At 37.8% G+C, this 12,467-nt stretch overlaps 1 protein-coding gene across 5 annotated transcripts in view; it reads left to right on the plus strand.

Moving 5' to 3' along the window:
- The window catches only part of LOC121277872 (kinase D-interacting substrate of 220 kDa-like), a 177,405-nt gene that overhangs the window by 90,965 nt on the left and 73,973 nt on the right, over window positions 1-12,467 (plus strand). For all 5 annotated transcript variants that reach the window (XM_041187618.1, XM_041187617.1, XM_041187620.1 and 2 more), the window contains 2 exons: window positions 3,096-3,194; window positions 5,922-6,099. In XM_041187618.1, coding sequence (XP_041043552.1) covers window positions 3,096-3,194; window positions 5,922-6,099 — 277 coding nt within the window. The remainder of the gene's footprint in view (window positions 1-3,095; window positions 3,195-5,921; window positions 6,100-12,467) is intronic.

A 12,467-nucleotide genomic window follows, 5' to 3' on the forward strand; every position in this document is an offset into this window, starting at 1 on the left:
GGGTGGGGTGGATAGTTGGGAATGGGTGGGTTTCGGTGACTAAAACATCAAAAAAGTTCTGAGGTGTCAGAAACAACGCATAGTCGCATTTCCTTCTGCATTTAACAGGTATATATCTGGAGACACCCGGGAAACTCCTGTGCAGTTGGCAAGTCTGAAAAAGGCAATTGAATGAAGATTTAACTCTGCATTCTGGGCTTTAACTGATTCTTCAGATGTCTGACACTCACCAGGATCAACACCTTGAGAACACAGTGGGTGTTGATGGGGCTGTGAAACTTGACAGGCTAGAAAGCCTTTAAATGCTGAACTAGGGCAGCTGCTTCATTGCCTAATGAAAGGCTTTTGCTCACAAGTCTTTTTCTGAGAGAGTGCTATCACTACTTTGGAGGTTAGGATTTTTGATCGACATGGGAATCGAGGGTTATGAGGGGAACGTAGGAAAGTGGAGTTAAGGCCACATTCAGACCAGCCATGATCTTATGGCATAGCAAGCTTGAGTGTTGAATGGCCAGCTCCTCCATTTCTTGTGATCTTGTTTCTGCTACCTTGTAATTATTTTACCTTGACTTCCACTTTCCTGCTGTCAGCCTTCACTACATGTGGAGCAGCTTCTGGAGCTTTAACTTGGACCTCTGATCACAAACAAGAAGCATCAACAGCACTGTGTAATGAGGCAGAGGTCATTAATGATCTCAAAGTAAAAGATCACTGGAAAATAGTGCTTAGTGCATAGAATAAAATTTAATTCCATATTAAACTTAAAAGCAACATACTCCAATCGCAAGCACGAATCTTAATACGCATATATATGAGGGAAGAGCTGGCTAAAGTTGATTGGGTAAATAGACTAAAAGATGTGGCAGTAAATAAACAGTGAAAAACATTTAAAGAAATTATTCAGAATGTTTGACAAAAATACATTCCATTGAAATACAAAAATCAAGCAAGAAATATCCATCTGTGGCTTACTGAGGAGGTTAAGGATAATAGATTAAATGAAGAGCCTTATAATGGTGCAGAGGATAGTAATAAATCTGAGGATTGGGAGTAATTTAGAAACCAGAAAAGAACAACCAAAAAGTTGATTAAAAAGGAGAAAAATAGAATGACAGTTAACTAGCCAAGAATATAAAAATAGAAGTAAGCGTTTTACAAGTATATAAAATGGGGGAAGAACAGCTAAAGTAAACATTGGTCCTTCAGAAGTAGAGACAGCAGAAATTATCATGGAGAATGAGGAAATGGCAGAGATGCTGAACAAATATTTTGTGTCTGTCTTCATAGTAGAAGACACAAGTTACATACCAGAAATGGAGCGTAATCTAGGGGCTAAAATGAGTGAGGAAATTAAGGTAATTAATATCAGCAGAGAAAATCTGACAAATCACCAGGACCTCATGGTATACATCCTGGGGCTCTAAAAGAGATCGCTGCAGAGATAGTGGATGTGGCTATGATTTTCCAAAATTCCCTAGATTCTGGAACTGTTCAGCAGGTTGCCATGTCAGCAAATATAACGCCAGTATTCAAGAAAGGAGAGAGAGAAAACATGGAATTATAGTTAGCCTTAAATTAAGTCTTCAGGGAAAGTGCTTGAATTTATTAAGGAAGTCCTAATTGTGCCCTTAAAAAAAATTATAGTGTGACCAGACAAAGTCAGCATGGTTTTATGAAAGGGAAATCACGTTTTGACAAATGGCTGTGTTTATTTGTGTTGCAAGGCTAGGGGAGCATCTCCTGCACATGTACAGTTGCAGTGTCAATGTTAGCTGCTTGCATTAAAACAAACAAGATGGCTTGGCACAGATTAACAATAAAGTCCAGGTGACCCATTTTTAGGTCTGCATAGCTCTTAACCAATTGTAAGTTCTTGTATCCAGTCTACTTACCATTTCTCAACTATTCCCTATGCAAAACATACTTCTGACGATCCAGTAAATGATAAAGGTATATATAATCAGGACATTTCAGTAAATGATATTCCCAACTTCGTGAATTCAAGACACTGGAGAATTGATTGTAATTATTTATTTTAATGACTGAATTTGTTTAAAAAAACAAGATAAACATCAGTTTGAATAAAACATTTAAGAAAAATTTAATTACCTAGTGTGGGACTTCACTGCGTTCCTGGGATTAAAAGTCCCATTATCTCCCAAATCTAAGAAGAAGGTGAGTGTCACTGATGCCTGTTGAGGTGAGTGCCTTAAGAGAGGAATTGTTGAAGCTGCAAGGTGTATTGTTCTGATGAATGCTATGTACGAGAATGCTGGGTAAGTCAGAGTTGGGGGGTGGTGGGGAGGAAGGGGGAACTGGTGTTTGGCATTTAAATGTGAGAAGTCACTCACCTTTCCTACCCTGATGAGGTCATTGAACCACCTCTGGCACTATCCAGCTGTGAGATACCACACTTCTGCTGCTGACCTCAGCCACTTCAAGCTATGGTTGCTTTGCTTCATAAACTGGCTGCCTCCTTCCATCTCCTGTAAACAGTGCAGGCCTTTATAGTCCCCAACATGACCTCCAAGGGTGTCTCTGAGAACTGGTGTCAGCTTTCCTACACTGCGCCTAAATCATTTGCTTGCTCTTTCTTCCCTTGCATTTCTCTAGCAGAGCCATTCTGACCCCTGTTGGGGCATCTTTAAATAGAGAAACTTCAATTGTGTGTTGTCATCATGCCTGACCCCCCTCCAATTAGTCAGGAAACCTGAAAGTTAGCAGTTAATGCCATGACTGTGTTTAAAATGTCATGGCAAAATCCATTTCAAGAACCTTCAGGTTCCTGACCCACTGTGAGTGGGGTCCAAATGTAAGAATTCTGTCCTTTTATTTCACTTTTGTACCTGATTTGACACTTGAGTTCACCCACTTGAATTCATTTTCTTTCTCAGTGCTTCTTTTTTTTATTTCTCAATCATTAAAACTCATAGGTTAAGGACAGAAAATGCTGGAAAAACTGAGCAGGTCTGGCAGCATCTGTGGAGAGAGAAACAGAGTTAATGTTTTGAGTATGACTTTTTTCAGAGCTGAAGAATCTTGTACCATATCCAGCTCAATGATTTTAAAATGAACAAATCTTTTTGCATTTTCAGGATGGTGAGACACCTCTCATTAAAGCAACTAAAATGCGAAATATCGAGATAGTTGAACTTTTACTGGATAAAGGAGCCAAAGTCTCTGCAGCAGATAAGGTGACAGCAACCTTTGTATGAAATTTGATGAGGAATATTTCTGTAGCATCTTACAGCATGTTGTCTCAAAAGTCACCCATTGAAAATAACCCAACAGAGCAAGTTGTAAATCGCGTTGAAAACTCATATTACAGTGAAACATTATATGGAATTTTAACTTTCATTTTGATATCATTTGGAATACAGGACAATTTATTGAGTGGAAGTTGAATCCAGTAGGTTTAAAAGAAATATAAATTCATATGCAGTGAAACCACGATTATTTGCAGTAATGGAAGGCTGATGGAACTTGATGTGCAATTGAGATTCCACTGGAAGGAGGAATGTGCTGATTAACTATTTTGGGACTGGAGCTACCAGTCTACTATATTGTTTTCAAGTTTTGATTCTTTTCAGATCTCTCATTTAGATATTCTTGAGTTGACAAATGAAATACATTTAAGAAAAGCCAAATATTTGAAACAGCTCTGTATCCCGAAACAACTGATTAGTGCATGCTTCTCTCTCTCTCTATCTTCCATGGTGTGATCCACTAATCCCTAGGCTCCTATGTAATGATGTGTGTAAAAAGAGGAGAATAATTGATATTATTAGCAATGCAAGAAAAACTCAAAGATTAGTTGGGGTTTTATTAAAAAGTACTTTTTGGTATGTAGAGGGAAGATGAACAGTACGAAGTTTTTCCATTTAGTTTAGAGAAAAAATTTCTTTAAACAATTCCAAGTGACAGTTATTTAGAACAATCTTTTTGTGACCATGAATTGCTATAGGGCTTGTGCTGCAACATTTGTTTTTTTTGTTTGCATCACTAGCAACTTTTGAGCGGTTACGAAGATGTTTTAATATTTGTGCTAAATTTCTTTCTGTTTTTAATTGCATCACTAATCTGCATTGATGCTGCCTCCCATTTAATCTTGCTTCACCTCTGTGACCCCAAAATATTATGTTTCTATTGTTAGCACAAGATCCAAGTTTTTTTTTAACTAGAGTGCAATCACAAGAATATTTGTTTGGGTCAAATCTGATTTTAGCGTATCTTCGTGGGAAATAAACCAGTGTGAATCACTTTGAGTTTTAATATGACTGCTTTTCCTTTAAAAAACCCTGGAATTAAATTTGGTACAAACCATGCACCCAATCAGAATTGTTTGCTCCATTGTACATTCTCTTATTTTCAACTGATACAAAATGTGGGACATAGATGGAAATCAGGGCTCTGAATTTATTTCAATTTTAGGCACACTGGAATATTATTTGGGCAGGAGCACTAAAGTGGATTTTGCGACAAGACCTGGTTGTGCCACATGGGTATTTTCTAAAGGAGGGGAAGCAGCAGTTGTTATTTCTACCTTGCTTTACCCATGTCATGAAAAGAGGTGGGACTGACTAGATGTTGCAGGGAGGAATTATTGGCAATTCATTCTCTAATGCCCCCAGCATAGGATAAGCTCACATAAAGCTAGCATATATTACTCCAGGGTTTGGGACAATGGCAATTTCCTTATGGTAGCAGATCACTTCATGCAGACCTGCTGACTTTTGGCCTTGATCTAGGGTGGTATTTTCTCTCCTGGTCACAACCTAGCTGCAGATATTATCATGGGCATCCATTTTTGGGTAAATTTCCTGATCATGGATACACCGATAGCGTCAGGAGGACCTTTGGCCAGAGCATAAAAGGTTTACTCCACGTAATTATGGAGTCATTGCAGAGTCCATGGAAGTTCAAGTCTTTGATCTTAACTACTTATTTTTTTTTAAATTGGAATGCAGTTATTTTGTGTAAATTTAGTATGCTTATTTTTATTAAAACAAAAAGCACAATTGAGGTTTAGCCATACCAAGTTGATGTCTTGTTAGTTTATTGTGAGAATTTTTCTTGCATAGTAGACAAGTTGTAAAAGTTGGGAAACTTTTAACAAACTGCCATCAGTGTTTCTCCACCACTGCTATATAGCTGTACTGCATGTTTTATCTTTCTCCATAACTCTGACTTTATGCCTTTTATAATTTATTGTTAGCTTGTTTAATGTGTGGGTTATTCTGTAGAAATTTGAGATATTTTGGGACCGACACAAACTATGATTAAATATGTGCAGCCATACTCTGTACAAGCAATTTTCTGTCTTGCAAATTTATAGAAGTGGATTATTTGATTTGTCTGGCTAGTAATTGGCTATTTGGTGAGCAAACCTCAAGCAAGTGAATAAAATTTCACTCATTCTGATATTGTTCAGCTGCAAAGTGCTGCCCCTTTTTTGTTGCACACTTCAATGCCTAAATGTATATGTGTGTGAAAATTTTGCTTTGGAAAATTTGAGATTGTTTGTTTGAGTCTTATCTTTTGACTGAGCGTTTGGCTGTTCAGCTGTTGTACCGCCACAGTAAGCATAGGACACAGCTTGCGATGGAAAAATGTCATTCAATAACGCACAAATGCTGAAAATGCCTGAACAGTTTATTCTCCAGAAATTATTTGTAATTATATTGTATATCTAGTTTTTAAAATATCTCAATTTGGTTACCATTAAGCATATTTTAATGTCAGTAATGTGCTGTGAAATCTTAATTTTTACATCAGATATTGAACTTATATACTTCAAACAGAATTATGTTCTAATTGTCTTTATGTAAACTTGTCTTTAAATAAGGTTTGGTGAACAAGGCACAATATATATTTGGAGTGGGAAATATTTTTCCTAAAGTTTTCATTCTTTATGGTTTCAGAAGGGAGACACTCCACTTCACATAGCAATCCGTGGGAGAAGCAGAAAATTAGCCGAATTGCTATTGAGGAACCCTAAAGATGGCCGCCTACTATACAGACCTAACAAAGCAAGTGAAACTCCATACAACATAGATTGCAGCCACCAGAAAAGCATTTTGACTCAGATATTTGGAGCAAGTAAGAGCTTTACTTGTTTGTGCGCAATCCCTGAACACTTCGGTTTGTGAAAGGGGTCAAAGTTGGCTACTTAAATAGCAATGCACTGTGTTTTTCTAATGGCACAAGCTAATATCTAGTGTACTGCTGAGCCATACAGATGAGGAAAGCTAGTGTTAAGTAAGCTAATCTCAGCTATGGTGCTACATTCGACCTTGGCCTCCCACTGTCAAGTGGGAAACAATTATCACAGCTCCTACTCCTGATTGCTATCTTGTGACGTCTCATTTCCATTTATCATTTTTATTGAACTGGGAACTGTATGTCTTCACTTTCGGGTCGCTGCTAATCAACAATTCTAAAAGGTAAAATTTTATAACAAACTGACCGGGAAATACTATTAAGTGTGCAGCTATCCCTGGCACAAAGGAGAAGAGAAAGGGGGCAAAGACTATGGCTTTGTCTCTATCTCTTTACATTACTTAGGTGCTTCCTGAGGACCTCCCACATTTGAGGTACAGCCAGTAAAATAGGCAGGAGGACCCGTGGTGTTAAGCAATCTCTTACTGCTGCAAATATACACTGAACTAAGGTTCCAGAAGTAGACAATAGACTGCTGTGGCTCAAAAAGATGAGTGGCCTCCCCTAGTGCACCTGGATGCTGCAGTGGATCTTAGACTTGAGCACATTCTGACTGGCTCTCCACTCCTGATTCTGGGTGCAGTTCTGTGCCAAGAGGTAGGCATGTGACTAGGGATTGCTGGGCCTTTGCAGAAGGCTTGAACCTGCAACTTCAGGCCAGGCAGAATTTTTTTTTTTGGGTCCATTACATATGTTCTGTGATGAGGTCAATTCCATGATGCTGTTTTCTGGTAATCCATTGCAGGGCACTTTCTGATTCAGCCTGAAGTAATTATGGCAGCTATTTCATCATCTTGATCAGTATATCGAGATCCAGTTAATTGTTACCTTACAGTGGCAACAGCTGCAGATGCAAAACAGTAAATGCTGTATATAAAATTAATTCCAGGACTAAGCGGATCTTGATGATCCTAAATAAAAACAAAAAAACTGCGGATGCTGGAAATCCAAAACAAAAACAGAATTACCTGGAAAAACTCAGCAGGTCTGGCAGCATCGGCGGAGAAGAAGAGTTGACGTTTCGAGTCCTCATGACCCTTCGACAGAACTATCCTGCTTGATCTTACCCTTTCTGTTTGAAGTTATTCAGTCCCTTTATATTACCACTGTCATGACCAGAAACAAATATTCACAGTTGACTACAATATTTATTATCACTAAAGTTGGTGTTTAGACTATTGTAGATATTTTGAATATCTTACATTGATTATGCAGTTCACTTTGCAACCAGTTTTCTTGTCATCACTAGCAGTTCTGAATTAAAACTTCTTGAGCCCTGTACTATATAATAAATGTTATTGAAAAACAGGACATTAATGGGAGTAGTTACAAACCTGAAATCTCACCCCAGATTTAAATAGTGGCTATAAACTGCTTTGATTTTCATTTCACAACATTAACTAAAGATCTTGATGAGATTGTTGTGTCATAATCAATTCAAGGTGTAACTATTCTCTTGGATGCTATAACAAGAGGCAGATCAAAGTGTTTGAACAGGGGTATCTCGAAATTAACTGGCAGTTACTGAGAGTAAAGAAAGCTTGGGAAATGTGTTTGGCTGTCAGATGATGTAAGCCGAGAACCTTCATGCAGTTCAGAAAACTCTGAATAAAATGGTTTTTTTTGTTATTGGACATCAGCATTGCAGTTTCCAAATGCTTCTGACACAGCTTTGTTATTTTTGTTTTGTGCAGAGTTGAGGCTTATCAACCCTTTGTTGATCGACACAGGGCTTACTGTTAACAATGGCTGATTCCTTACTTTAGTTTCAACTGGAATATAATACCAAAATAGCAGAAAGTTAGGGAACAAATATTCTTGTATATTGCTGGTGAGAATTCTTCCCGCTTGATTTGCAGATAATAATTCATTCACATCCATGCTTCCTTTTTTATTTTTTGTGTATCCTTGGTGTATTAATTTTCTTTGGTTATATGTTAAAAACTCTTTAATTTTATAATTTTCAGCAAATAAATAGAGTGCCACAAGAACAATAACCAGGTCAGAACAGGAGATAGCTAACCAACAGAACCATGTGATGTCTGTAAACATCAAGAAAGGATGAGCAATGAAGTGTGTAGTCCTGAATGTATAATAAAGAGAGTTCATTAAATATCCCAGTTGATTGGTTCATTCTTAATGTAAACTAACGTAAAATGCCTTAAAGGCATTCCAAGCCTCCACTTTCATTGCCAGTCAGATGAGAAAGGATGGAAGAGAAGGTGGAAGCTGTGACTCTGAAAGAGAGATGAGAGGCTGACAACTTACCTCCAATAAAATGAGCAAAAACAGGATTTTGACCTATCCAATCAGAACAAAGAACAATGACTTACATTTATATAGCACCTTTCACAACCTCAGGATGTTCAAGGAATTTTACAGCCAATGAAGTACCTTTTTGAAATGTAGTCACTGTTTTAAAAAGGAAATGTAGCAGCCAATTTGCACTCAGCAAGCTCCTACAAACAGCATTGGGCTAACGACCAGATAATCTGTTTTAGTGCTGCTGATTGAGGCATGGGAGAACTCCCCTGTTGTTTTTCAAAATAGTGTTGTGGGATTTTTTGACAACCCAAGAGAGCTTCATTTAACAACTCATCCGAAGGAAAGAACTTCCAACAGTGCAGTACCCCCTCATTATTGAATTTGGAGTGTTAGCCTAGATTTTTGTGCTGAAGTCTCTGGAATGGAATTTGAACCCACAACCTTCTGATTCAGGAGAGTGCTACCAATTGAGCCATGGCTGACAGGAGAGATGCTAAATGTGATGGGTGCTCTATTCCAATCTAAGAAGTTCTGATGAGTCATGTAAGCTGTGCTTAAGAAGTCGACCACACCTGGGACTTGATGTCGCTGAAAAGTAATCCCCAGAGTTCTTGAATCCTGACTCACTGGAAAAACTACTTCCGACAAGTTGCAAATATATACACTAATGACGACTTCCAGGTACAAACGTTGAAACCAAGTTTGTTTGAGGTGAAACAAAAACAGAAAATGCTGGAAAAACTCAGCAGGTCTAGCAGCATCTGTGGAGAGAGAAACAGAATTAACATTTCGAGTCCATATGACTCTTCTTCAGAGCTTTGCTTGAGGTAATTGTCCTTATCTAAACTATTATAATTCGGGAGGTTAGGAATGGGGAACCCAAAAGTGGGGGAAGCTGCAAACGCTTTTGAGTAAGGCTATCTTGCTTGGCATCACAAACAAGTGGGCTAGTCCGAGTGCGATTCTCTGAAGATTTATGCCCAGTGATGAGAGGTTATAGAAGAAGCAAATAGAATAGCTGCATTGCAAGAATGATCCAATATAAAGAACTGTTGGCAAGAAAAAATAAAACCAATTGCTCCTGTTTATTTTGAGTACAAAAAGGGGACAAAGCGCAAAGTTCTCAAGGCCATCTGATCTTTCCCTTTTTTTTGAATGTTTGGAAGCCTCTGCTTTTTGGTTTTGATATCAGCCCCACCCACATACCTTCTTACACATTGTTCCATTTATACTTTATCAGAAACACATATAATTGTCCCTAGGACCTATTTATTTTATGCAGTCCCCCACCACTCATAGGTACGTTTATGCAAATTGTATTTGCCCACTGTACACTCACTGGCTGATATATTTTCTTAACGCTGTAATATGGGTGCAAAGGTCCTTCTGATGAGGTCTGAGCAAAACCATACCGAGAAACAACTTGCCCTCTCTCCCAATATCAAGCAGATTATCTTGAACATGTAGCTTGAGGGAGGGTTGTCAATGTAGAATGACTGAAGACTATGTCCACCAACACAATTCTTTTAAAGATTCTTATAATCGTTTGCTGCTCAATGATACAACCCCATTTTTGTCTCTGCTGTTTGTTAACAACTTAACCCATGTCAAATCTCCACTAACCACAAAAGGGGGAAGTAATGTCCCTCTTGTTAAAGGGATGTTCTAGTTTTTTTTATTAGTGTCCTAAAGTTTAATTGGAACAAGATTAGTTTAAAAAAACATACACCTGTGGGTTAGTTTTAAGGGGCAGAGATTCCTCAACAAAGAAATTACTGAACAAACCAAGAGACTGGTTAAACTTCAACTCTGAAATTCACAGAAGCCACCCAATTCAATTTGAAATAATCTCAGTTTTATTAAAATAAAGCTCCATGAGGATCATTGTGAAGAAAGATTAAAGTTAATTAAATACTTAAAAGTTAATTAGATACTTAATACAACTGTTTCAGTCTGAAATAAACAGAACACTTAAAACACTATATAACTGGCAACTTGAAATTGATGTTAATGGAAATAGATAATGCTTGTTGCATTTTAAATGATATAAGCATCTGGCCATTTTATAGATGGGTATTTTAAGGACAGTTCAGTTCTGAGATTTTGACAGGTTCACGTTTGAATATTATAATCTACTGGAAATTGCATCCAGCGCTTTTAGTTCAGGATATATTTTCCCATGTACTGCGTATCTTTCAGTATTTTGCCCAAATGACCATTATTTATGTGAGTTTTGACAGTGAGTGTCAACAGACTGAGACTTAGGGAGGTGGAGGGGGCATCACAAGTCGAATCTCAATGTTGCCTTGATGTTTGTGCATGCACACTTCCAGCAGGGGTTACGAAGTACTGAGGAGTGAGATTCTCCACTGATTTCCTCCCTCGCACGCCCTCCCACTACCCCCCAGTCCCCAAACAACACTAGCCCAATGACGATTAAATTAATTGTAGTGAGCTTACTGATATGTCACCAGAGATCAACCATTTTATTTTGAATCTAACCTGGGGCTTTCGTCACTTGTAGAATCCCAACCTCTTGAGGTAATGGAACAGCCAGTTGTCTAATTTTGGTGCTGAATTGGATATTTTGTAAAAGGGGAGAAAGTTATTCTATTGTTGATATTATGAGGCTGAATTAAAACAAAAATTGAATGCTGTCCTCTTTGGACATCTACAAAATCCATAATCTGAGAAACAAGGTGGATTGGATCATTGCTTTAAAAAAAAAGCACTACAAGACAATTGGATAACCAAGGGTTTAGGAGGCAATTGAAATTTCTTCACTTTCTTTAGAGATGGATAGTCATGTGACTAACGCAATAGGAAATAATATGTCGAGCTCCCTGACTTAGAGCCAAAAGTAAAATTTAGCAATTTTAACAATCCTGTTGCTCGTGGAAAAACAGCATGAGAGCTTTATGAACAGGCAAGTCATCCTCTATCTTTTAGAAGAGCAGTGGGAGGAGAGCAAAAGGAGCTATATAGAATATAGCAGACTACATAACTTGTGTGGGATTCTTTACGTAATGTTAGAGTATGTCAATTTTGTTTGAGAGGTAGGTTGGAATCTTGCACCATTTAATTGAAAAGTTGGGATCTTTTGAGTTAAAGAAAATCAGGAAAAATTTGTATTGTTAGAGTTCAGAATTTGAGGCAAGGAGTCTTAAGTTGATAGGCATATGCATTCTCCTATGTAATCAGACCTGTTCTCAGGTCCATCACTCTTTGACATTACTTAAAAGAAATCATGCTTAATAGATGCCATTTATAACCTAAACCACGAGAAATTATTTCCTTGAGGCGTATCATATTTAATTGCATTTCTATGGGATGACTTTCAGCACTTTTGTCTCATATTTTGCTGGAAGATTGTATGTTTTGAATATAGATGCATCATTCTACTTCTCAGGAGATATAGATCTTTATAGTAGAATCTTGTACCCTGTGTGTGACCCACTCTTGTTTTTTACCCCCACTCAACCCTAATGTAGAAAAAAGATATTGAGGGAGGGGAGGATTTTCCTGAATTTTAATCTTTCTTGTTACCTATCTGAAGCCTTCCTCAATACATGAAAGCACATCCATTGATCTGATTAACAGCTTATGACCTAATGGGATAGATTTTGAATTTGCTGCCAGGCTTAAAACCGCCATTGCGGATTGGCCACCTGCTTTGAAAACCACCCAATTATCCTTTCCAGTTATTTGAACAGAAATAAAAATTGAATGGGTGGCTAAACCACAACACAAGTTTTATGCACAGGTGGTAAGTTGAAAATCTACTCGGTCTTTCTTCAGTGCAGTAGAATTTGAAATTGTCTTAAACTCATGGTAACATGCATCTGTAAAAACATTTTCACTTTCTGGAACTCTGAAATCAACCTGACTGAGGAGCTGATAACTTGCACATGAGATCAGTCAGACCCTGAGCCAAGCTATTGCAGTGAAGCTACAACATTGACATATACCTACCAATCTGGACA

This window comes from Carcharodon carcharias, chromosome 5 (assembly GCF_017639515.1).
Source record: "Carcharodon carcharias isolate sCarCar2 chromosome 5, sCarCar2.pri, whole genome shotgun sequence".
In the NCBI taxonomy this organism is placed as follows: Eukaryota; Metazoa; Chordata; class Chondrichthyes; order Lamniformes; family Lamnidae; genus Carcharodon; species Carcharodon carcharias.